The sequence below is a fragment of the Acanthopagrus latus genome, chromosome 18 (assembly GCF_904848185.1).
Source record: "Acanthopagrus latus isolate v.2019 chromosome 18, fAcaLat1.1, whole genome shotgun sequence".
NCBI classification, from domain to species: domain Eukaryota; kingdom Metazoa; phylum Chordata; class Actinopteri; order Spariformes; family Sparidae; genus Acanthopagrus; species Acanthopagrus latus.
Window position 1 is genome coordinate 14,315,119 of NC_051056.1, and position 26,501 is coordinate 14,341,619.

Consider the following 26,501-nt stretch of genomic DNA (forward strand, 5'->3'; position numbering starts at 1 on the left):
GAACACACAAAAAGAAAGTATTTTGTTTTTGACCATTATCATCATCTTAAATCCTTCAACCAGAATTGAATTCTTCTTCCTCTGTAGTTCAGCTTCTCCCACTGAGAAATAATTGGTAGCTGACCCCGCCTCGGCAACTTCCCGTCGCCGAGGACAGCTACTTACCCATGATGCTCAGTAAAAGTCCACCAAGACCCCAGCAGCTAATGAGCCACAGTTGGGTCTTAACTTGCTGAAAAATACATCCCTTTTATTTGCACAGAAGCTGCGTTCAAGTGAATTCACATGAGAGTGCATGGAATGCAGCTTTAGAGAAGACAGTGATTTATGTTTTATTAAATGGCTTAAATGTTTCTTTTGTTTTCATGGTGATCTTGATATGAAGCATTATTCCAGTTTCATTTATATTGCATACCTTGTCGACAAAACTGAAGATAGGTTGTGGTTTGTCAACAGAAGATGATTCGGCTTTGGATGAGAATATCACATTGAAATAAGATTTACTCATGAGAGGGAAGGGTCCATCATGTGTGTTTGTGTGGGGCATTGGATCATATGCGTGTTAGTTAGGGTGTGGTTATAAGAGAGTATGGACCAGTCCACTGGAGGTGCGACGGCCGGGCTGGATCCATTCAACTGTCTGTAACACAGCTGCCAGTGCAGGATGTCGGTCACAACATGGCCGCCTGCCTGATGCACTGACATGTCTCACACAAGCTTTGCTTCTTAATCTGGTTCGCCGCAACAGTTCAGTTTTTACTCCATCCCATTTATCTGACAGGCTGTGTCACCAGTTCCTTTTTTTTTGTTTTTTTTGTTTTTTTTTTTAAGATTTTCTGAGGCATAGACACCTTTATTTGACAGTGGATGGATCAGAAAGGGGAGAGAGACATGCAGTACAGGTCCTCTGGCCAGATTTGAACCAGGGTCCCCTGTGTTCGCGGCATGCGCACTAACCACTAGACGACCTGCGTGCTCTTAAATCTTTTTTTTTTATATATATATATGACGCATTGTTATAGATTAGCCTAGACTACCAAACAGAATGTGAGGAAATAGAAAATAGTAACTCCACTTTTGACCAATTAGAACATTAGGCGAATGTTATTTGGGATTCAAATGTTAACACTGACAGGGAGCATTCATCAGAATAAAAAAAAAAAACAAACAAAAAAAACGTAGACTTTTCTTAATCTAATTATTTTTTGTCGTTGCTGAACTACTTTAGTTTTGTCACTGACAACCACTTCCTAACTAAACCAGCAATAACTGATTTTAATTGCCCACTCAGGGCAATGGAAACGAGCTGCGAACACAACATTGGGACAATTAACACCTCTTAAGCTAAAACTGCACGTGTTAGTAACTGTTTTACACAGTGTTAGTGTGTTAGTAAACTGTTTTCCACATCCAGGAGGAAAGGGAGCGGTGGTAAGAAGTTATGTGGGATCCTGTTTGTGTCCACTTGGTGAATGTAGGTTTAATACTCAGCCTCCTTTTGGCTCCTTACAGAAATATACTGTGGCTGGATCTGTAGTTGCTAAAGGTAGCATGCAGTTGGTTTGTACACTAAAAACCTCTTATCTCGTTATACATTGCCATTTGATCCACTGTCATTGTTCAAATATTGATTAATCACACTTTAGCCTGTAGAGAAGGCGACGCGGCATCTCAAACTGAATAGAATGAAATGATCCCAGGAAATAACATTTATCTGTAAGCACTTAGGAGTTAACAGGGGTAATTGTAATGGCTACTTAACAAGCACATCCGGATCGATGAACAGTAAGTGTAAAAATATTTTGCTTTTGCTTATCAGCTGGCGATCAAGAATGTAATCAATGAGTTGCTGTGTGCGCTCGCTCACTGGCATGCCATTAAGACAACACTGTGCCTTTTATGCATTCGCTCTTTAGATTGCGTTATCAGTGAGGCTGATGCATAATTGACAAAGGAGGGGGAGAAAAAAAAAAAAAACCCTGCTCGTTACAACAACACTCCAAAGACTGTGTTGAAATGCAACCGATGTTAATGCGTGTCAGAAAAAGGAACATCAATAATCTTCAAACACAAAAAAAAAAAACCGAGATGAAAGTGAACTACACGTCGCTCAGTTGAAGTAAACAATTATGTTTTATTGATAAGGTTCTCAGAAGAGTCTCGTTTCAGTGAATGTATAAGAATCATCCTTTGATAATACTGATTTGGTACATTATGACATCCAGCACGAGTCTCTTCACAGTGAGAGGGATCCATTACTGCTACTGCTGTTGGGATCTAGGACAGAAATATCTCTGCTTCCAAACAAAAAACAGTCAAAAACAACAAACTGGGGATCGATATTGTAGATATGGAATATTAGAGTGCCACAAAACTCTAGAGTAGTAAGACCAGCTAAAGATTTTGCACATTACAAGCCACTTCCTCTTAGAAATATAAAACTTGATATTCTGGACAATATTCTACTGTGCTGCATAAAGGTAGGTCTATACACTGTACATCGAAATATATTTCGAAAAAACAGATTTCACAGTTTTAAAGACTTTATTTAAAGTATAAACCGTTTTTTTTTAAAACACTTTATTACATAAATTATTCTTTTTGAGAGTGACTATTATTTGCCCTGGCAGCAAACTGAAATTAATACAAAAACAAAATGAACATTTCTTACATATTTTACAAAAGAAAATAAACTCATCCATTAATGTTCATTTGGAATAGAACTGGTGACTCATTCATGATTGTCATATAGTACTAAGAATAAATAAATAAAAAAGAATAAAATAAATACTAACTTAGCATGTTTTCTGGACTGTGAGTGTTGTGTTTGATCGTTCTGTACAGAAGTGCCTTGGTGAAAGTCTCACAATTCTACCGCGACTGAAACGTACAAAACTACGGCATCTACAGTATACGCAACATCCTGAAATTTAGTGTAGTCAGACACATATGTAGTAATATGATTCTTCTCCCCATTTCAAAATAAACAATGCTGTGTGTGATACCACTGTCCACAAATATAGCCATCACTTTTTTTTTTTTCACTTTGTTTTTTTAAAAAGTTTATTCTTCTAGTCCAGTAACAGCTCGGATTTTGTTCAAGGATGCTGTTAGCTTGTGTCTCGCTTGGTTGGATGTGCGCTGCCGCAGCAGCAGAGGACTGGTCCGTGGTGGACAATGGGAGGCCTGAGACAGGGAGACGACTCATAGTATTGGACGACCTTTAACATTGCCTTATCTGTCGCTGTTTTATGATGTCCTCCGTTGATGTGTAGTTGTAATGGCTGCACTCTGAAGTGGCTTTGTCTCCGCTTTGGTCCCTATGCCTTCAGTGTCTAATAGAGACGGACAAGCCTTCGCCCGCAGATGCCAGCACAGTACAACTCCACCGTGTGTTCAGTAGCTGTCATGGCCGCTCTCAGTGTGACCCAAAAAATATGGGCGAAAATATCACTATCTTTTTTAAAAAGGGGAATCTTCTTATTCATTAAGCAACAGTTCTCAAAGTTCTTCAGTGCTTTTTCAGTTGTTCAAAGTTTTTTCCAAAGAAAAAAACAAAAAGGAACCATTTGACCAAACTTTAAATTTTTTGCCTGTGGCAGTAAAATCAACAATATGTTTTCTGATAAGTCATTCTTTTCAAAAGTCCCTGCAGCGTTCCGCGAATTACCCCGTTGGTTGGTTAATTCTCCATGGGTATTTGAGAGGAGTAGGGCTGAGGAGGCTGGGTAGGAGAAGGGAGCAGGATCTAGAGAAGTGAAAGTGCCCTTTACGCAAGTTCAGGTGGGCTGTTACCTCCTGCCCATCTCGTTCTGTCTGAGGAACTGGATGTTGTTGCTGCTGTCAGCCAGTTCTGGATACTGCTCCACAGGCAATACATAGTAGCCATCGTAGCCTTGTACTCGGCCTGTCGTTAGGAGCTGCTGTCTCTCCCCCTCCGTCCAGAGGCGACTGCCTCCCTTCCCGTCCCTGGCCCTCTGCTGCTCCTTGGCCCAGGCACCTGCCAGGGCTCTCTGCCTGGCCAGCTCCAACAGTCTTACCTTCTCTTCATCCACCACGTCCACAGCCAGTCCATACCGAACACTCAGTACTAACGACGGAACCGCGAACTCCACAGTCACTCCTCTTCTCGAGCGGCCACTCACCGTCACATTGATGCCGCTCTCCAGTGACTTGCGCCCGTTGGTGAGCCCCAGGGCCAACAGGTCACTGTCTGCGGAGCCAACTTTTACAAAGTAGTGGCAGTCCTTCCCATCCTGGGTGTAATGTGTGCCCTCCAGGTACTGGGCGCCATTGAGCACCAGGGTCACTTTACGGCTGTCGTCGCTGGCTAAAGCTGACACACCAGCCACCACTCGGCCTTCCTTCAGAGCTAGCATTACTCCTCGGCCAATGATGGGGGTGCTGGTGCCGAACCAGTGACCGGGCTTGTTCTTGCGTCTTCGTCGCTCCTTGTTGAGGAGACGCCCCTCCAGGGCCATGAAGGCCTGGTTGTGACGCTCTGCTGCCTGCTGCACACCGGTGATGAGCTGCACGAGAAAACAGAAGAAAGAAGCAATGTATTAACACACAACTGACGACTAGTATCTATCAACATGTGTATTCATGCATAAAGCTGAATCAATGTCATGGGGTCATCATTGGCTATGATCCTGAGATATTTTCAGCACCGTGGTCCGTACCTGTCCGTTCTCACAGTGCTGGGTGGCCTGCAGCTCATACGGTGGCTCCACAAAGTAGAGCGAGTGTCTTGGGAACCCTGGGATTATGTTACTAAGCTGGAAGCCAAACATCACCAGCCAGCTCTTCACATCTACAGCAGACAGGAGGCAAATTAATTTTACTGAATGACAAAGTCAAACACGGAAGCAAATGGATCATTTCTTATCATAAAAAAAAAGCGAGTGTATTTGCCATCTGGTGTAATGCAAAGCTATCAGCTACTGTGCCATCTGTACTGCAGTGTTAGTTACTTCGCATTCATAACAAACTGTTTCCTCTACCTGTGACATAATTCTTGACATCCAGCATGTCACTGAGGGGGTTGTTGTTCTTGAACATGTACAAGTTAAATGGAGCGGGATCCTTCCCGATCTTGGGCCAGATGCTGTAGTCGGGCGAGGTCCAGCGCCCGGCTAAGACGTCATAGTCGCGCTGGGTGAAGTGGACGAGCTTAGTCAAGGGGTCATACAGACCGCCGTGGAAGCCGACTACCAGCTGGAACTCCGGGTTGGAGTCCAGGTACACTTCTCCGTAGGCTGTGTACTGCACCTGGAGGAGACAAACACTGTGTCAGGTACAGAAGAGCCTCCCCGGAGCTGATAAGGATTCAGTGTCCTAGTGCAAGGATGCACTTTTCCATGTGCAGGTTTCATGCTGTTTTTACGACAATTATTTTTTGAAGCACTAATTGCTGATTAAGTGAGATTCAAAGATACTTTGTGTCTTACCTGTTTGATCATTTGTCCATTGCTGCTGAAGACAGCCAGAGGTGTGCCAGTGTTGTCAGAGGCGATGTAATATTCTTCTCCACTGCTCACCTCCATAGCGAACAAATGTCCCTGAACACGAGACAGAGATTTGATACACTTATATCATGTTTTAGGACAAGGTTCTCTGCCATAAGTTGGAGCTGTATTGCTCTAACAACATTTATCTGTATCCGGTTATCAGGTCAGAGGATATTGCTAGATATTGCTACCTGCAGGTCATAGTACAGCGACGAGATGTCCGAGCTGGAGTGGTTGAAGATGTGCGTGACCCTGGTCGGATGGTTAAGATCAGCATAGAAGAACTGAAGGTGCTGTCCCAGACTGTTCCTCGTGGACACCCTGCGGCCCAGCCCGTCGTAGTGGTACACAACGCTCCAGCCGCCAGGGCCCCGGTTGTAGGCTCTCAGCAGCTGGCCTTTGGAGTTGTAGTCGAAAACATCTGAACCGCGCTGGCTGAGAAAGCCGTCCTCATCCAGGCGGTACTGGACGTCTCCCAGGCGCGTGATGCGGTCTCTGAGGTCATACCGGAGGGGCAAGATGCGGGCGCTGTTCCCAGGATTCAGCAGATGGAGGTTACCGTTCAGGTCGTAGCTGTAGCGCCAGGTCGACCAGTCATTCACCTGGGGCAAAACAAGGACGTTTGTTAATGTGATATCAGCTGATACAGTGTGTCCTCACGAAAGGAATGTCAGAGTGTCACGAACACTTAAAGGCCAAAAGATACCAACTCTCGACATGGAATATTCACCTTGACGCCACTGAGCTGTCCGTCTCCGTCGTAATCATAGCGGTACTGAGTGGTGTTGGCATAGGGCCCGATCTTGAGCTCTCTCTTCACCACCCGGCCCATGCTGTCGTACTGCACCGTCATCCAGTACATGAGCGAACGGAAGATCTCGTACTGGACCTCCTTGATGCGTCCGTGGGTGTCGAAGTGCTTGCTCAGCGTCATGACAGCCGTGGTGATGATCTGATTGATGTCATAGTAAATCACCCCGAACTTTCCAAAGTGCTCCACCTGTAGCAGAGGTTTAGAGAAGTGGTGAGTCCTCCGGCAGCCAAGGACACAGATTAAGATTTTGAAAATCAATAAAGTATCTGTACCTTTCCGGAGATCTCATCGTACCGGTAGAGGTCAACAGGCAGTGGCGTCTCGCTGATGACTGGCTTCATGCTGGCGATACGGAAGCTGTTGTCATGGTAAGTGTAGTCAAACCGGGCGTTGACCATCCCCTCCTCGCTGAAGCGGTAAATTTGCTTGTCGATAAGCGGGCCCATTTTGCGATAGCGGATGGTGCAAGAGAAGCCCCCGCTCTGCAGGTTGACCATCTTCAGCACGCCGGCCGTCTCGTCATAGCCGAAAGTGACCGCGGTGCTATCGTACACGATCTCCGACAGCTTGGCCAGCTTGCCGTACTTGTAGAGGACACGGCGCCCCGTGCCCAGGAAATGTGTGGCCTGGGGTCTGCCATCCTCACAGAAGTCGTGGATGATGGAGGCGTTGCTCTCTGGGGGGTTGTAGGTGTTGCGGATGTAGCCGACTGACACGTGTGTGAACATGGTGTGGCGGGCCACACTAGGCATGGTGACAGCTGTGACCCGACCCGAGGCGTCAAACTCAAAGACGTACTGTCTCTGGCTCTGCAGGAGCAGCACCATGGACTGGACGTAGAGAGAGAGGAAAAATACAGATTAATATAATAGTATTATTAATGGGTGACTTCCCTCCTGTGAAATATCCCCAGGAGTAATTTACTCTAAGCTGACAAATTTGAATCTTCATAACCATGAAATTGATGTATTATTTCACTCAATTCTGCAATCTAAATTCCTTAATTGCTAAATTTTTATAACCAAATTAAAATCTTAAAGATAAATGTACTCACTTTGTCGAGGTAGCTGTAGCTCCAAACCTTCCCGTCCACAAAAGAACGAGACAGGATGCGTCCCTGGGGGTCGAACTCAGTCCTCTCGCTCATGCTCCCCCTCTGCAGCCCGACAAGCTGTCCGGTGGTAGAATAGGACACATTGACCACAGCCAGGCTGCTGCTGGGCAGCCACATCGCTGGCCGGCCCTGAGCGTCGTACATGATACGCAGCGTGAACTTCCTGTGATCATCGTAGATCTTCTCTGTGCGCGTGTTGCGGTCGAAGTCGATGGAGAGAAGATTGCGGCCGTGAGCCTGAAGGAAAAAGGGAAAATAGAGAGGTTAATTTGAGGAAATGTTTATAGGTTAAATAACATTTTTTTCAATGTTATAATCCAATAGTCATCTACCTTTCTTCACAACCATTTACTGCACCTTTAAATGGTGTATATACAAATAGCAACAAACAGTGACGAACCCTGCTTATTATACCTTTAGACGCATGACACATAAAAGGGCAACTCACTCTCAGCTTCCTCCCAAACACAGTGACTTTGCCCTTGGTCTGCTCCTTGCGCAGGCGCCATTCGATGGAGTTTAGGCCGTTGTCAGTAGGCAAGGTGATGTTCCTGCGGCCGATCGTGGGGCTGACGGAGCCTGCCAGGATGTGGGGCTCCGTATGAAAGCTGATGCCCATGCCATTAGCGTACATCACTCTCAGGGTCCCATTGTTGCAGAGCTGGTAGCTGTTCCTCACCTGGTCTGTTGAGGGGGACAAAGAGACATATAGTCATAACGAAAACATCCACACAGGGGACAAGATGAGTTCTAGCTGTTGCATTCAAATCTTGCCGACTTTCAGAAGGAATGACGGACCTCAGCAAATCCATAGCCTGGAGTATTTGATTGGGGTCAGACACAGTCAATAAGAAAGTTCTGCCCTCAATCAAAGGAAAGAAATGTGCACTATAGGAGGGTTCCTCGCTGAATTAACTGACCTGGAAGTGTCTATGTAGCAGAAACAATGATAGACGGGTTTGGTAAGAATAAAAATGGTCATTAGGTAAGGGGAACACTGATATGGGACAATGTCATGTGCAGGGGTATATCAGGGGTTCCCAACGTTTTTGACAGAAATGCAGCATTTGCATCGCGGTAAACATGAAACCGAATTGCGTGTGTTTGTCATATTGTATGTTGAGCTGAGCATCTTCTGCTTAGTGTCTCCATTAACCTCACTCTCTGTGGGCGTAAACAATGTGCGTGCCATAGTGACGTAAACAATAAAATGTATTGATGAGAAGAAGAAGACGAAGCAGAAGAAGAACCGAACCCAGGAACCTAGACACATGCATTAATCTATGGCGAGGCATCAGAGCGGCGGGCAGCTGCCTTGCTCAAGGGCACATTCGCAGTGCTCGCGGCAGCGAACCGCCACCTCTCAAGCTGCCAGTCCAAACTCCTCACTGACTGGTTTGACCAGGTCAATCAACCAGCCCTTGACTGGCCCCCAAGTCAAGTCCATACAGCCTGATCTACTGCCGCTCATGTTGCAGAATGCATCAAAACTCGAAAACTTCATCGCATGGAGGTTAAGGGAAAACAGTCTAACTTTTACAGACTATAAAAACAGTGCACTTTTTATATATGTCCTGATGCATGAAAAATTAAGTTTACACAAAAACAAAAAGTCCGGTCCGAAGCCTGGAAGCTCATTTCAGTAAGAGCCAGATCACGTCCTTTAAATATTTATAGACATGATTCCTATCCCCATAAACTATTCAATGCACTGCATGGAAGGAGTCAGGCTAAACTGACATCCTTCTATAATCTCCCTATCTCTCCACAGTGTAATGACTCACTCTCAAACACAACAATGGAGACAGATAAGCCCGTGCCTAATGCTGAGGCTAATTTCTCCCTCAGATGTCTGAAAACAGGCGTCCTGATCACAACAATGTGAAGATGTGAAAGTGAGATAAAATTATTTTCAGCTCAGATATATCGCCGGATGCATAGGGGAGGAACGTTCTTTTTTTTAATTTTTTTTATTTCATTTTCAAAAGGTGAGGGGATCAGATGGTGTCTCCCTTTGAAGCCCCGCCATAAATGACAGTAATCCATAAGGCCAATTTGTAATAAAGCTCCAGGCCCATTTTAACAATGCCTCAAACAGACAAGTGAAGCTTTTTCCATTGACTTGGCAGCAACAGCCTTTAGATAAATCTTCTCTGCTCTCTCTGTCTGAACAACCTCGTAATAAAACCGAAGCGGAGGGAGAGGGAAAAGGGAGAGAGTGAGCGAGAGAAATGAGAGCTTGAGGGCCAAGGAGAATTCACTGTGCAGGAGTTAATGAAGAGAGCGAGAAAGAGCGGAAAGAGAGGGAGATGGTTAAGTGAGTATGTCAGCAGAGAGCCGTGCTGAAACCCACACAGTGCGGCGGAAACCTTAAATGACTTACAGCGCTGTGAACAACTCTCCCCTTTTCCTCCCGCAACGCAGGTGGATCACCAAATACATCTACAACTTACTCTCTCTGAGGCCTGCGGACTCCTGTCGTCTACAGACTGCATTCGCACTTGTGTCACGCCGGCTCGCACTGGTCAAGGGAGAGGAGACAATTATTCTCCTTCCTCTTTCTCCTCTCTAAACAGACCAAATAAGCTCAGGGATCATGGGAACTGGCTGAGCGCTGTATTTGTACGTGGGTTTTTGCGCCCGCGTGTGCGCGCGCGCGTTAGAAGAGAGAGCTTGAGGGATGAGGAGGATTCACTCTACATGAGTTAATGAATTTTGCTGTGATGATATTCAAAAGCAGGATGATCCCAGCTGGGATTAACAACTATATATTGGTAATTTTACTCAGTGAGAGGCGGTGAGAGAGGGCTGGATGTGGATAGGGAGGGAAAATAATCTCCTGGAGCATTCACATAACTGAGTGAAAATTACAAGACTTTCAATTAGAGTCGGCAGGCCGGCGCATATTCACCCTCACAAAGGAGGCCCGTGCTTTTTGATTACTAACATTAAGTGGTGTGTCTCGTCAAAGCGGCTTTAACGCCAACACAGCCGCCGCGCGAGTCTTAACAAAATAAAACTTTGATTTTTATTCATACGAGCCGAGCATTCGCCCACCTTCACGGCAGTTTGACAAGTATTTAAAAATTCATGAGCAGCTCGTGTTCCACTGCCCTGTCCTCTGTCCCTACCTTGCACCACAGTGTAAGAGGCCTCCACAGAGGACAGGTTGGTGATGACCGTGACATCGTCGTCCCTGCTGGAGCTCTCAATGTCGATGTTGATGGAGCGCTCGATCTCGCGGTGGAGGCTCGTCACCATGCCCGTCGGGTACGTCACGTTGGTCAGGCGACCCTCGCTGTCGTACCTTGGAGACGGACAGGTAGAGATGGGAGAACGTGGTGAGGGCGACTGACAAGCGTTTGTGTTGTGCACGCACCGCTGTCAGGGAGGAACATAAGCAGGTGATCTCAAATGAATCGGCTGTAGTTACAAAAGCTAACACTGGGGGGCAGCAGTACTCTGTGAGCCGCCAGATGTATAATTGGGAATGCACTGGAACATGATGAGCATAAAAAACAGTGAAAGTCATTAATTTTGCATTTCAGATTTGTAGGAAAATGGGGGGGGAAACACACAAACACACATTCACACACTCTCCCAGCAGCACGAGCACTCACTGGTAAAATGTCGTCCATCCAGTCTCATCAGCTTTGGTAGCCAGGAGGCCCGTGTTGCCGCTGTATCCCATCAGAGCCACCTCCTGGCCCAGGGCGGACACACTGCGCAGCCCTCCGGTGGGGTCCAATCCAAGAGTCACCACTTGATTCTCAGGCAGCAGCACCAGTCTGAGCAGACCGGCTCCTCCTCCCTGGCCCTGTCCGTCTCTTCTCACCTTCACCGTGTTGTTGCAGTTGTCCACCAGCATGGCCAGCTCTCCATCAGGACCGTAGGTGAAGTTGAAAAGCGGCTCCCCGGTCACCAGGCTGATTGTCTGGATGTGAAGCCCCTCCCCGTTGAAGATGTACAGCTCCTGTTCCCTCGGCGAGGCGACCTCGTACTGTGCAGATCCTCCGTAGCCCACGCTGGAGAGGGCAGGGCCGGGGCGGTTGGCTCGCACGGCTCTGATGCGTATGTTGTTGAGGTCCGCGATGAAGAGGGTCCCGTCTGGGGACACGGCCAAAGAAGTTGGGGAGTTCAGCCCTGCATCGGGCGCGTAGCCCTCGTCGCCGTAGAAGCAGTTGCAATTGACGTCATTCTTGCAGTCGCAGTCGGAGGGAGTGCCAGCCAGGAGGGAGATCTCTCCGTTGGTGCTCACCTAAGAAGAGGAGAATCAGGGGTTAATCATAAGATTGGAAAAAGACTTACACAGCGATGAAAGAAAATGTATTACCTTAAGCAAAATTAATTTTGAGTTATCAAAAAAACCCCAAAACAAATGAAAAGTGTCTGAACTGAATGTAGTCTCTGGAGATCTGAAACACTGGTAAAAAAAAAAAAAAAAAAAAAAGGAAAAACACCCACACAGCCTGACCAGCTGTGCTGTCGGCTCTGCTCGACAACCAAATAACTTTAGACTAACAAATTCATTCCAAAACAACCAGACAGCCAAACAAGCGTGCACAGACAGCACTTCTCCTACTCATACCTGTCTGACTCTGTTGATCTTCTTCTCGTCAGTTTCGGCGATGTAGAGGATGCCGGTGTGGGACAGGGCGATGGCTGTGGCGCTCTCCAGGGCCGCGTGTATAGCCAGCTTGCTCAGGCTGTAGTCGATGCCCGGCACTTGACAATGCATGGGCCGCCCTGCTATGATGCTCACCTGTAGGCGACAGCAGAGAGCGTCACGACTCTTTTAAAGATTCACATTACTGCCATTAGAAGACAGAGATGGTAGCAGAGGTTTGTTACTGAAATTGTGCAAATTAAACTTTCCACAGCACAGTAAGCCTCCAGAAAGTCAAATATACTGAGAGCTAATTAATCAGTAATGTTGCAACCACTGCAAAAACTTAGAAAAGTATTCTAGAGGTTGAACTTCTACTTCTAAATTGGCTTGAGAAAAGCCTAATTGGGACTAAATCCTGTCAGAAACCAATAGTGAGTGTCCACCCTAAGGGCTTTGCATTGGTGATCAAGCCTCGGGGTGCAGACCTGGTGGTTCTCAGTGATGCGTAGGATGACATTGTTTTCCAGGACATACAGGGAGTTGTCCATGGGATTCACTGCTAAGTCTGTGGGCCACTCGAGACGAACCTGTTAGGAGGGAACAAAAGTTAGCCCTGAGATGGGAGGTGTTTTGAAAGAATGCCAAGGTTCATACAAGTCTATTCTTCATTTTTTTAAGTGACTGCAGTCCTCACTCTCTTCTGATCCCTCCATTTGTCCATGGACTCTTTAATCCCCCCCTAAATCACTCCCTCCCTGACCTCCCGGCTGGCGCGTGTCCACACAATCGTCATAGCTCAGCACTCACGGGGGCTGTTAGATCGTCATCTATCACGCCATCAACTCTTGTCTCTCCCGCACTTCCCCCTAACTGTCGTACCTGGCTGACGTCCATGCTGGAGTCACAGCTCAGCGGCCGAACGGCAGTGAGATCGTTGGCCCCCAGCAGCGTGGAGATGATGCCGTTCTGGTCCACCTTACGGATCATGGTGGCATCGACGAAGTACATCAGGCCATTTTTATCCACCGCGATACCTGTCAAAGAGGAGATGAGTGACGACTCATAACTCACCACACTGCGGGCAACCCATAGACATTTCAAGTCAATTAAACTTCACTCTTCCCACCGGCTGAAAACCGATAGCAGCCCTGACAGCTGAATTGCTCAATGCTTCATCGAATGAGAGGGAACAAAGTGATGGAACGGGCACTGAACTGTTGGAGAAGTGTTAGTTTTGGGATGAGTCATCGGGATGTGGAGCTGAGCTCATGCTCCTCCCAGAGGGCAACTGTAGACTGCAACTGATCCGCTGCACTCTACTCCCATCCTCAGCTTATCCTTGCTGCTTCATTATTTGTTTTTTTATTTATTTATTTATTTATTTTTTAACTTTTTGTCAACCTGTTTTTTTCTCTCCATTTGTTCGTGCTGCCTTTTCTTCTTTAGCGTTTACCAGTGGTGCTGTGTCAGCCACGTCGGTCTAACAGGCAGCAGGCACTCAGACAGGTGTGTTTGTTCGAGGCAATGCGTGCGTGCCCCAAAATAACTTCTAGACGCACTGTGATCCACAACAACAGATGGAGGATACAGGGAAGGGCACGGAGCAAACGAGAGGGGAAAGGTAGGGAGAGACAGTGAGTGACGAGGAAACAGGCACAGGGAGCGGAGAGGGCGAGCTGATGTGCGCTGGCTGACTTTGCCGGTGAGGGAAAAAGAGGGAATCGTTGGCTCATTGTACCCTCCTATCGCTCCCATCTTCATTCTTTCTCTCTCACACACACATACTGTATATACGCTAACATCCGCAGACCCACACGTATACACACACTTGTGTCACTGACAGGAAATGTGACAGTGTGACATCCTTGACAGTTTGGTGTCACAATGTTCTGAGATCCAATAATCCACAAAAATAATTCAATTAATAAGTTTACCATTAACCTGGTTTATAACCTCCTTCTGTCTCCGTCCTGCTTTAGTTGAGTCGCGAGATGGGAAGCGTTGCGAAAATTCAAAAAAAAAAAAAAAAAAAAAAAAAGTCCAGGAAACTTTAGGAGCGCCTTCAGCTTACACGTCATCGCACTTAACTACACATCATGATCTTAGTAATGGTCTGCCTGAGAAAAAAAAAATTAAAAAAGGGAGATTATAAAGATGATGGAGAATCTTTATTTTATCACATGAAACTGGTTCTCCTCATTTAACCCATCCAAGAAGAGCAGCGGGCAGCCAACACCAGTGGCCAGGGACCCACTCCCGATCTGAGCCGGTGCCTTGGTCAAGGGCGCTGACCGGAGAGTTAACCTAATATTCATGTTCTGATGTTGGGAGAAACAGGAGCACCCAGAGCAAACCCACGCAACCCAGCACCGTCTTTGCTATGAGGCAGCAGTGCTAACCACTTTGTCGCTGTGCTGCCCACAGGCAGTTTCTTTTTAACAGTTTGATCACAATCTAAAGAATTAACTTAAATGCCATTAATTATGAAACTGTTATCATGACTGAATATATTAGTTATTCACCCTAGAGGCCTATTGAACCGCCCTAGGGCTGCGGCTAACGATTAGGTTCAATATAAACGAATCAAATTAAATAAAACGGCTGTCATAATTTCCCACAGCCCAAGGTGACATGCTTGAACATTTTGTTTCATCCGAACAACAGTATAATATTCAATTTACTATGATTTTTATATATATATAAAAAAAGCAGCAAGCCATCAAATTTTGGAAGCAGAGAATGCCAGCTTATTTACTTCATAACTGACTTAAACTGAGGCGATGTGGCCTCAAAGGTGCAATATGGATGAACTGGACACCTGTTGATTTCATACTCGTAACAAACAGGAGCCGCATGTCACCAGAGCAACTGCTAACTGCTGCTAACTGCATTCTGTATTAAACATCCATGACTGCAGTAATTGTTAGCTCAGTTAGCTGTGCAGCTAGCCGGACTACCATGGTAGTGTCAGTATTCGCTTGGTTTGGAGGTTTTCAGGCCCAGGGCTAGCTGGTCCTGTTAGCATTTTTTTCACATTATAATTGGTGATTTTAGTAAATTTCTGAATGTTTTTTAACTGTAATTCTTAAATGTTGCTCCTTTAAAAATGATATTGCAATTCTCTGGGGCTATTTTGATATTTTGAAACCTCTTCAAAAACACACACAATTCTAGGACCTTGACACAAAATCAAATATCACAATATTTTTTTTTACCAAATACCTTAATATTGCAGCAATATTGTAGGGTGGGTAAAGCAAGACTAAAACGGGTGGCTTTTTGTCAGTTGCTCACCTTTGGGGCTCATGAGTGTTGCCTCAGTGGCTTTGCCGCCATCACCGCAGCGTTCATCAAAGGGCAGACACTGCTCTCCCGTCCCAGCCACCACCTCTGCGTTGTCTGAGAGCAGGCGGCCTCCCGTCAGCGAGCGAACGCGGTAGATTCTGCGGGAGTTGGTGTCGGAGATGAACAAAGCCCCAGAGACTGGATCCACAGCCAGGAAGTACTTATGAGTCGGGTTGTTACTGCGGACGGGAAAAAAAAAAACAGACATGGTTAAAGTCTTCACAGAATAGCCATTTTTTTTTGTTTTATTTTCAGTGAAGCACTATTGTTGCTGGAATGTGCACTCGAAACTTTTAATTTATCGTTATAAGGATCTTACCTGTGTCTGAAATCTTTGTTCCTTCAAGGGAGAAAAAGGAGATAAAAGCACAACAAAACAAATGTTAATTCACACAGTCTGTGGAGAGCAACCTACAGAGAGAGAACACAAAGCTGGCTGTGGTGTGAGAAGCAGATTTTAACCACGGGTAAAAACACCCTGGAGAAACGGTACAGTGTATAATTCTACTTCAATCTCGCCATCCCTGGTGTCTCACCTTGTTTTCCCTCTTTCTGTTCTATGCACTGAAAACATCTAGCCTTTCCCCGTCTTCCTCTCCTCCCATCTTTCTTTAATCTAACCAGCCTTTCTTGTTCTTTCTACTTCCTCTGCAACATCAAAAAACCTCTTAATCCAAATCGGCCGATTTTTTTCCTTTATTATTGTCTCTTCTCCTTTCCTTTTAAAAATGAGCTTTGTGTTTTTATTTATTTATTTATTTATTTTACCTTAATTCCAGGATGCCAGTTGTGTTCATAGATGGGTAGACCCTTCGTACAAAGTTGAGGTCCCCGACATAGAGGCTGCCATCGATGCCCATCGCTAAGGCGACCGGCGCCAGCAGCTTGTTGCCGTCTGCCAGGCCGTTACAGCTGGGGCAGGAGATGCTGCGCCTCCGGCCGTTTCCCATGATGCTGGTGACTACTGGGGGCTGCTCGGTCACAAAGATGTTTTCGCCACTTCCTTTGTGAAGGATGCCTGGGCACACAGAGAGGGTGGAGAGAACCGCAAGTGGATTCAGAATCATTATTTCAGTTCAGAGGCTCTTCAGCTGAATTCTGAGTTCAAATAAAAGCTTGTTAATTATATGATACATGGGTCATACAGTACAATGGCTCAGGGGATGCTGGTCTGTCAGCCAGTCCACCACTTTGGTTAAATATCTGAACAACAACTGGCTGGATTGCCATTCAATTTCTTTTCAATTACTCTGCTCGGTTGACTAGCAGGACGCTTCTCTCTGCATGTTCACGAGCAGACAGGACCGACTCCTGTCTGCAGTTCTTTGTCCTGATGGGATAAAGTGGGACGGGATACCAGAAAATGTTTATTTAATCATTTAGCCAATTAGCAGGGAGAGGAAAGACACTGGTTACTGATCAAACACTCTATAACAGTGTTAACTGTTGCTATTGGATTATAGAGCTATTCAACACTTACATAAAATTACACTTACAGCAGCTTTAATTTCTGAACATATACATATTTGCCATTAATTAAAATGCAAAAGGATGAAATCAAAGCTGTTTCCTGCCGGCTGTTTATCTGAGTTCCCTTCAACAGGTTCACAAACAGGTCATATTGGGGGTATTCTATCATTCTGGCATAGCATGAGTCTTTTTTGCGATAGCCAAAGTAAAACAGTGTGTAGCATTGCATCATTCTCAGGAAAAAAAACATTACTGTATCTCTGTCGCAAACATCAGGCACGGTTACAGTCCCCCACTTCTAAAAATACCTCCGCACACCACTGGTTGAGTCAATTCCATTAGCACATTGATTGTCGCAGCAGGTGAACATCAGTGCATCAGCCCATTTATATATTTTCATGCTTTTTACTGCGCAGTGTAGATAATGGTATGGCAGAATGATGCAACAAGAATGACTCCCCCCCCCGGCCCACCGCCGCTGCCGCCCTAAATCAGTTTCTGCAAAATGTATCTTCTCCCCCCAGCGACCCGACCCCCTGCCTCTGCTCAAGTTGCTGCCGCTGATTGGCCGGTGCACATGTTTACTCGGCAGGACCGGCGCGAGCGTGGTGTGAGCGCATGAGGGAGTCAAACTAGGTGAGACAACACGAGAGCTTCTTGTGAAAAACTGACACTGACAGGTAACTGGCAATTCCATGCGAACTACGGGGAAGCGCAGTGCGGTTGCCACCCTCCCCAAGACAATAGCAGGTTTAGTGAGCTATACAGTACTGTAAAGCTGCTACACATGGGGGAATGGCTAAATATAAACATGGAGGCAACAGGGAAAAGACTGTGCTGCTTTGTGATGGAATATACGTACCACTGCGCGTGTTCAGTATATGATGCTTGTCGAGCGACCAGCCTCCCAGACTGGTGGGATCCAGCTCGAAGCCCTGCAGGATGGCCGTCCTCTTCTCCCAGAGGATGAGACTGGCGCAGGACTCATACTCATAGCCCACTGATACTATATAGGAAAAGGAAGACATTGAGGAGAAAAAAAAAGTGATGAAAAAAACCCCCAAAACATCTGAGAACAGAAACAACAAGAAAGGAGGCTGTGCAAAACTTTCATCAGAGCCTCCAAACTTCATTTAAGCTGTGAAAGGTGTGATACGCACAAAAGCTAGTTAGCACCTGTACCAAAATCTGCTCTCACACCTAGCTAACACGCTCACAGGCTGCTAAATCAATTAAAAACCTTGTTAATTGGACAGATTGCCCGGTGGACCTTTAATACCTAAGGGCCAAGCTGGGTTTCTGTGCCTTAAACTCTGCTGGTGGAAACATTACCCCCCACCCCCATTGTGCACATTTGCTGACAGGGTCTCCGCTAATTCGACCAGATGCAGTAATGACGTCAGGAGTGAAAACTAGTTGAGATGTTTTGCATGCGTGCTGGTGTACCTATATTCTGTACGTGTGAAGGGGTGTGTGTGTGTGTGTGTGTGCTGTCGTGCTCCTGCCTGTTAAAAGTGTTTCAACACATCGACTCCCACTGGAGTCGCGGAGAGCGCTGTTGCTGCTGCCGGCGTCTTTTCAGCTCCACTGCAAACAATAGTGTCTGCATCTGCACCGACGGTTACCAAAACATGACCTCATCAGGAGACGTGCTCTTGATTTATATTCTTTGAGAAATTCAAAATCACAGCTACTCCAGAGAACTGTGGCATCTTTGAGTGGGTGTAATTTCCCAAACAGCGTGCCCCTCATGATTTCGGTCCGCACTCGAGCCCCCAGATGTCCACTGCATCTGTGGCCTGACAGCCGTGTTTGGCTGACAGCATCTGTGAGCGACTGTGACAGCGGAATGTAATAGCACCGAGGCTCCCCTGGACTCCTGCTTGCTGCTCCAGTAGCTAACTGCTAACTCACCCTGATGGCTAATAACCCTTCACCACAGTTACGGCTGGCTGGCTGAACCACACGCGGCTTCAGTGAAAAATAGACGTGTGGAGAAAAAAAAAAAAAAAGGCACTTAACTGTGGCTATACTGCGTAGTGGATGGAGGCTTGCTTTCTGGTGTATTATCTCTCCTTGGGGCTCCTTAATTAGGACTCTTTCCCTCTGTCATAGCCAGAGTTTCTAGTCCCCCAGCCCCAAACGCAGCTTCTCTTTCACGTACCGACAGCTTCAGAAAGCCCGTAGACCCTCTGCCCGTACGCGTCCGTCTTATCCCAGATGTAGGTGTAGGCCAAGTTGGGCGAGGCGTGGAACCACTTCTGGAAGAGGTGGCCCTCCACTGCTACCATCAGGTGAACCTTCAGCAGGCCCATGGACACCACGGCAGGAGTCATGGTCACCTTGAGCAGGGAGCGGTAACCCTGTGTCCTGGAGCTGAGGTAGCACAGCTTTAGGCTCGTGCCAGGCACCTCGATCTGCTCATGCAGCACCTGGAAGACAAAGACAGGAGATGACAGGAGAGAGGGATTAGGGGGGGATTAGAACCAGTGGGAGTAATGGGGGTCACGCTTCCACTGACGGCTGAAGGACAAAAAAGGGAAAAAAACAATGGAGGAAATAAAGAAATCGAGGGAACAAATGGGGGGAAAAGCTATGGAAGTGAAAGGAGAAAGAGGCATACAGGAGAGCGGGAGGAGAAGCGAGGGAACCAGAAGGGAGATTAGCCGGCTGCCAGAGGTCAGTGGTACTGCACCTGTGTCTCCGGTATGATGGGTTTCTCCCCTGGCTTGGAGCTGAAGAAGGAGGAGAGAGGGGATGCAATCACAAGAGGGTCAGGCCTGACGAAGCCGCTCAGGTCGCAGCCCGGGATCGTGTTCTCTTCTGTCTTAAGCACCAGAGTGTCCATAGCATAAAACTGGCTCCAGGGCAGCCACACGGTGCGCTCCTGGCTCAGGAAGGGGGCGCGCTCGAACCGCAGAGTCAGTGATGCCCCACCGTTAGCTATCAGGTCAAACCTGGAGAGGTTTGCGAGAAGAGGAGGGGAATGAGGTACAGATGGGGAGTGCTGTGGTGGACGATTATAGGGACTCATACACTATCAGTGCTTGTTTCTTATAATATAATATTTACTCCACTGCTTTAGGAATAATTCATCAATAACAACAACGAAAAAAACACCTGGAATAGATATTTGAAATTATTTACTTATGATGCACCAAACATTTACAACATACATGCAGGAGAGACAACAGATAAATGGACTGAAAAATAAAAAAAAACACAGCGTTGGAGCACCGATTATCACGTTGAAATGCTTTTTTTTTTTAGAGGTTCTCTCATAACCTTTCGTTATAAGATTATGGTCATCGGCTGTGGGTTAATGATTAGGACGCATACACATGTTTGCCGTGGCAAACCGCCTGAGCTTTGTAAGTGTCCGGAACCACTGCAGCCAAGAACCTCAAACAACGGGGAGGAAAGCAGCACTCATTAAAACCAAACAAAGTCAGACAGGGACATCAAAACATGTTCATTCAAGTCACAGGTCGGTGAAACTGGTGAGCAACTCCCCCCTGAAATACAAGGTCAATTAAATGTTACTAGAAGTTCAGATGTTTCGGTGTCAACTTGGCCTAACTGGGAGGAGGAAACGCTGTAAAGAAAGCATCGGTGAGAGGAGGAGGAGAAGAGCGCTTAAAGAACCTGAGACAGCGAACACAGACACTGCACATTTAATGAGTGGAGGTCAGTGCGAAGAACCAATGAATCAAATTTTGAAATAACATGTAACGGATGTCAGCCAGACTTAAATTCAATATAACTTGTAGGGAGAAAATTGGACCGAAAAAAAGAAAGAGAAAAAAAAAGTGAAATTAAAACGGTCCGAAAACTGCCAGAAACTGGAGTTCCTGCAGAAGAAATAGAAAGACATGTCAGGTGAGTTAACAAAATAGGGCTATTTAAGCAAAGGACTGTGGTACTTAAAAGGTTGTTTGTCTTTAAAAGATATAAAACTCGAAAAACAGGTCTTATTTACACAAGTTGTTTTCGAGCATTAGACTGGTCCGATATATTGCATTCATTGTCTTGTTTTCATGTGTTTATGCACATTTTTCCATTATTCACATTTAAGTTCTTTGTTTTTTATTGATATATTTTAAATCAGGAGAGTGTAGTGGTTAACTGGAGACATATTGTTCTTGAACAACATTTGCTCTGTTCTTAATTCAAATCCCCTTCCTTAGCTGCATCCAATTATTTGTGGCTGCAACAGTCGAGTTTCCTCATGGGATCCTCTAGTCTTCTAATCTAATCTAATCTAATCTAGTCTAATCTAATCTAATCTAAACTAGCCTAATCCAATCTAATCCAATCTAATCTAATAATACAGCCTGTGTGGTGAGGTAGTTGCAGAGATTCAGTGCCGCGTATCTGTTGTACATACATTCCATCCTGCCGTGTCAGCGTGTATCCGTAGTGGGGGTAGTTGACAAAAGACACGTTCACCCCCACCAGAGGGGTTCCATCCGTAGTCAACACCTGACCCCGGATTAGAGACGCCAAACTGGAAGAAGACAAGAGAGACAGATTGAGCGTGGCGATCAGTCAGTCTATCAGCCCAACAGCCTTCCAAACCATCAATCATCTGGTTTTATTAATCTCGCCGTCTTTCAATCATCCAATTTGCCCCGTTCATTTACTGCCCTGGTCCTCTACCACTCATTAATTAACAACAATCAGCAACCCCTGCCATCTGCATTAGCTTGTGTCAATCATGTAAACAAAGCATGACGATGTGGATGGATACGTGCGTGCATGTGTGTGTGTGAGTGTGTGTGTGAGTGGAGAGCTGATACCCCTGGGTAACATTTAAACATCATCATCACTTTGATGAGTTATTTCCTTTGAAATACATCTAAAGTCGGCTTGGGTAAATGTATGCAGACAAGAGTTTCACAGCTCCGCTAAATCTACGGGGAATCTTGGCCGGGTCTGCCTTGGCTCTGGGACTTGTTAAGATCTTGGCTGGCTCTATGAACCATTCTCAAGTCTATTTGATATTTGTATTTTTCATGGCAAACTTTCACATAAACGTCAAACCTTCCAAGAACTTCGGAGTGGTGATACATTGATTGCTTCATCATTTATTCATTCACTTACATAACTTGTTATTTGGGAGTAGCATAAAGGGACCACAAACTATGGTTTTGTAATCTAATCTTGTGTTGCTTGATGATAAACACATTGAATCGTTGTTTCTCCTGTACATGTAATCTCACTGGCATATACAGCTTTTAAACAATCAATTAACCCCTTTCATCATAGGCAAACTAAGATGAGTGTGTGCGCTGTTGTGTCAAAATATCTGATTGATCAAATATCATGGGCATGAGCACCAGCTGGCATGAACTTTGTTTCTGTTGCCAGTAGAGTGCTGCAGGGATGGTGAGTTTTTGTTGACTGACCCAGAAGTTGGCATCAACCTGGTTCCTTTGACAAAAAGTCAAAGGGATATTTACGTTGGATTTTCGGACCAAAAATCCACTCAAAAAGCCTGCTGACTTTGTGACGAGGGAACTGGAAGTGCAAAAATGCTAACTGATTTCTGGGTTTTAGGACTAATCCGTGCGGCACTGTGTAACTATGTAACTACTGTAATTAGCTCCTCCCTTCTTTTTCCGTGTCAAGGAAATAATAAAGGTGTGCTGCGCATGTATTGGACACCTGTTGAATTCAAATAATAAGAGGGCAGCATATCACCAGAATAACTGCTGCTCACTCCAGTTACAGTTAGCTCGTGAGCTCAATTATCCTGCAGCTAGTGGTTGTATAGGCCGACTCTGTCTGGACCGGAAGCTCGGGACACCAGGGAAGTGTTGGTGTTGCTTACTATTGCACTGTCACATCTTGATGTACAATATGGCTAAGGGCTAGCTAGTTTGCACACTAACTTCAATAGATATCCCTGAAGAACTATATGTAGATGTCTGTGAGATAATGTCAACAGTGTTACTCCTTCACATCATATAAATAATTTGAGATAATTTTGGAACATTTAAAAACTACAAAAACCTCAATATTGCACTTTTAAAAGTTGTAAATCTGATCTGTCTGTGAACACCTCTGTCAGTCTCTTAACGCTGTGTGATGTTACTCTTTCAGGTCATGGTCGAGGTGGCTGTCAAAGTCCCTAGTGGTGTAGGATATCTCTGGTGCTGTGAATACTAATACGGTGTTTGTGTGTTTTCCTGCAATACCTGGAATTGAACGGGTTCTCCCCGGGGAGGATATGGGTGCTGTCACGCCCCACGAGCATCTTGACGCGGTCATAGAAGGAGCGGACGAGGGGCTGGGACATCGGGCTCTGCTGGATGACCAGGAGAGGGTCCCGGGAGCCGCGGCACAGGGGGCTGTTTTGACAGGGACTCTGGATGCAGCAGTCTGGGTCCATGCAGTCAGTCAGTCCGTCTGAGAGGACGGAGAAAGAGCAGTGGTGAGGAGGTGGTGTGAGAACTACCTCTTCCTTCCTTAACGTCCCTTCACAAGTAACTTTTCCCTCTTATTGAGGCACTTCTGGCAAATATTTTCTCCCCACTCCGCCCAACTCACCTCCTTCGTTGTCCTTATTGTCAGCGCAGGAGGTCTCCATCGCCACGCTGCAGCCGGGGCCCCTCCAGCCTGTCTGGCATTCGCAATGCCAGCTCTGCTGTCCCATCGTGCACTGGCCGTTCCCGTTACACAAGTTAGGACAGCCGTCTGTGTGGAGAGGACAGGAGGAGAGGAGGGGAGGGAGGTGAGAAGGAAGGAAAAAGGGGGAGGGTGATGGAAGAGAAGCAGGGTGATGCTTGTTTGTTGTCCTCAACAACGTAACACAGATGAACACACATTGTCACGCACACACACGTGCGTGCTCATATGGTTATGACAGACCAATGAGTCTCACTCAATTGAATAAACCACATGGTAGCACAGTGTAAGTATTGATTGTTCAAGAATCAATCTAATACAGCAGGTCAATTCTCATGCACACCTTCCCATCCGTGTGTCTCTGCAACACTGGGACTGCTGCTAACGTGTGTGTGTGTGTGTGTGTGTGTGTGTGTGTGTGTGTGTGTGTGTGTGTGTGTGTGTGCGTGCATGTGTGGACGGAAGCGGATGGAGCACTTACTTGATAGGGCCCCCACCCAATCGTCACTCTCTCTCTCTCTTACTTATGATTCAGTGTAGGTAATGGGATTCTGATGGCCTGAGAGTAACGCTTTCTCATGAGAGAATGAGATTATGTTCGATGGAGTGTGTGTGTGTGTGTGTGTGTGCGCGTGCGTGCGTGGATGTGTGCGGTGGCAGTCTATGAACTAATAAACCTTCACTTGAGCTTATGCAAAAAGCCCTACCAGAATCTGAGGCCCCGGAGCCAAGAAAGTTCTGTAACTGGCATAGCAAGGCCACCCTCGACTCCGAGAGTGAGTTTAAGGCAAGGAGAAGCAGGCATGAAAAGGGAGGCTGGATAAGGAAATTTGCAATTATAGTAGGCAGTGTTAGATCATCACAAGCGCTATCTGGTTACTTGTGGTTGGTGGTACCGGTAAAGGAAGTGTCAAAAGGAATAGCTTGACATTTGGGGAAAGTCACCAATTAGATTTTTGGATTGAGATGACTGTATTTGTCCAGCCTGGGTCCAACCTAGCAGCATGAAGCTCATTCATTAACATGCTTTGTCTCATTTGTTTAATCTGTAAAAATGTGTGTACAAAAATTAAACTTGTGGTCTGCAGGGGGGGTTATGTGTGGTGTTATTTCTTGGTTGGGAGAAATGACTCCTTGGAGTTTTCAACGTGTCCATAACTGGGATGAAGGATGGGTCTCGGTCCAGGTCCTTTTTGGATTTTCTTAGATTTCTTTCTCACTTTCTTAACATTGATATAAAAAGGGTTTGATGATTGATTTCTCAAGGCATAATGCATGGATCTTGATGAAGATAAATCAGGTGTATGTAGGTATCAACGTGTGAGTACAATTTGATGCAGATCCTGATCTGGTGAGATCATAGAATGGTTTAGGGTATGGCTATTGAGTTTGATGTCGGATTAGATTTGACTGAATAGAAGGGGGCTGTTGGGCCTTGGCAGAGTATTTGCTCTACTGAGTGTTTGTCTTTTTTCTAAATAACATATTATTTTTACTCTTTATACGTTCTGGCTTGCATCCCGGCTTGGAAGTAATTCATTACTTCTACTTAAATTGGTGTAATTAAGTCATTTTTGTGGTTACTTGTACTTTTATGAGCTGTTTTTTTAAGTCTGTAATTTTACTCATAGTTAAGTATGCACTACACCACATAATCTACTCCGTATTCATACTTTTTTAAATGATAATTGAGTGCTATGTACAATTTGGATAAATATCTTAACCCTTATTCTGAATTTTTGTAGCCGAAAAAGCTGTCAGATCACGAATGGGCCAATTAAAACCCTGACATATGGACAGAAAAACCCACAAAAACTGTGTAGCAGGATTGGGTCAGGAGAGTGCACCATGACCACTGAGCTGAACAGAGCAGGAGTTAATTATACTGAAGAGCTGGAGAAACAGACACCCCTTTGATTGAATGCCTGCTACTGATAATGCCTTAAAACATCAACTCAGACTCTGAGCCTTGTTTGAGAAGAATGTTTTTTACTTTTACTTTTACAAAATTAACATCATGCATTTTACCTGCAATAGTTTTACTTGTAATCGAACAATGTTTCAGTTATGCAACTGTACTCGTACTTGAGTTCAGATTTTGAGTACTGTTTTCACCACTGTTTGGATCTTTCTTTATATTTTTTCTTGAACTTTTTTTTATTGTCATGCACCGATAAAGCAAATTCCTTGTACGTGAAACCTACATGTACTCCCTGTAAGACCACAACTTCTCATTTTCACTGCTAACTAGCTGCTGGCTTCAGCATCAGCTTCATACTGAATGGACAAAAATGAGAACATTATCTTCCCGGAGAGAAAGAAGATTAGAGCATTTCCCAAAATGCTAAGTTATTTGTTTAAAGGGAAATGTACATGGTTCAACGCAGTAGATGCAACTTTGACATTCAGAGTTGCCCCAAAGGATTACACTGCAGCCATGTCTGCCCGACCAATTCCAAAACCTTTGGTAAGTATGACTCCTTACACAGCCAAACATTGTAAATGTACGGCTAAGTTTAAAATGACCAGACGCCCCCCTTTAAGATGACTTTATTATCAACATAATTCCACTAAACTAGTTCCAAATAAGAACATAGATTTGTTTCTGAAAACTCATCATGACATTTTCATTTTCTTTTGATTGACATTTTCGCACGTCAATGTCTTTTTCACAAAGGCCTTTTAACTGCTGACCTTTCTTGCCATTTTCCCTGCATCGCTTTGAATCCTACCTTACACGAGACTGTGTGTTTGCCACTTTACAATCTATCAGGGAGTGGGGGGGGGGGCATGATGACACACAATGACAATGTTTTCTCCAGCAGCACAAAGAGCCCCAAACAAACTTGTCACAGTGATTTCCTCTTCAATAAATGAGCGAGCGGGATGCGACACTCTTAAATCTACCCACGGGAGATGGAGGCAAAGACAGGGTTGACTGATAAAACAATACGTGCATGCACGCAAAAGGCACTTACTCACACGCACACACGCAGCACGACGCACCCT

The 26,501-nt window shown here is 45.5% G+C and overlaps 1 protein-coding gene across 3 annotated transcripts in view; it reads right to left on the reverse strand.

The window, feature by feature from the left end:
* Positions 1-2,110: 2,110 nt before the first annotated feature.
* The window catches only part of tenm2 (teneurin transmembrane protein 2), a 253,418-nt gene continuing 229,027 nt past the window's right edge, over positions 2,111-26,501 (reverse strand). For all 3 annotated transcript variants that reach the window (XM_037077578.1, XM_037077579.1, XM_037077580.1), the window contains 23 exons: positions 23,415-23,561; positions 23,063-23,273; positions 21,250-21,369; positions 19,558-19,819; positions 19,027-19,294; positions 17,725-17,868; positions 16,161-16,410; positions 15,712-15,732; positions 15,342-15,571; positions 12,927-13,081; positions 12,533-12,634; positions 12,027-12,200; positions 11,059-11,696; positions 10,570-10,745; positions 7,887-8,122; positions 7,379-7,675; positions 6,597-7,154; positions 6,241-6,510; positions 5,702-6,112; positions 5,451-5,561; positions 5,004-5,271; positions 4,683-4,813; positions 2,111-4,529 (listed from right to left, as the gene is read on the reverse strand). In XM_037077578.1, the coding sequence (XP_036933473.1) occupies positions 3,792-4,529; positions 4,683-4,813; positions 5,004-5,271; positions 5,451-5,561; positions 5,702-6,112; positions 6,241-6,510; positions 6,597-7,154; positions 7,379-7,675; positions 7,887-8,122; positions 10,570-10,745; positions 11,059-11,696; positions 12,027-12,200; positions 12,533-12,634; positions 12,927-13,081; positions 15,342-15,571; positions 15,712-15,732; positions 16,161-16,410; positions 17,725-17,868; positions 19,027-19,294; positions 19,558-19,819; positions 21,250-21,369; positions 23,063-23,273; positions 23,415-23,561 (5,918 nt within the window). In that variant the 3' untranslated portion in view covers positions 2,111-3,791. The remainder of the gene's footprint in view (positions 4,530-4,682; positions 4,814-5,003; positions 5,272-5,450; positions 5,562-5,701; positions 6,113-6,240; positions 6,511-6,596; positions 7,155-7,378; positions 7,676-7,886; positions 8,123-10,569; positions 10,746-11,058; positions 11,697-12,026; positions 12,201-12,532; positions 12,635-12,926; positions 13,082-15,341; positions 15,572-15,711; positions 15,733-16,160; positions 16,411-17,724; positions 17,869-19,026; positions 19,295-19,557; positions 19,820-21,249; positions 21,370-23,062; positions 23,274-23,414; positions 23,562-26,501) is intronic.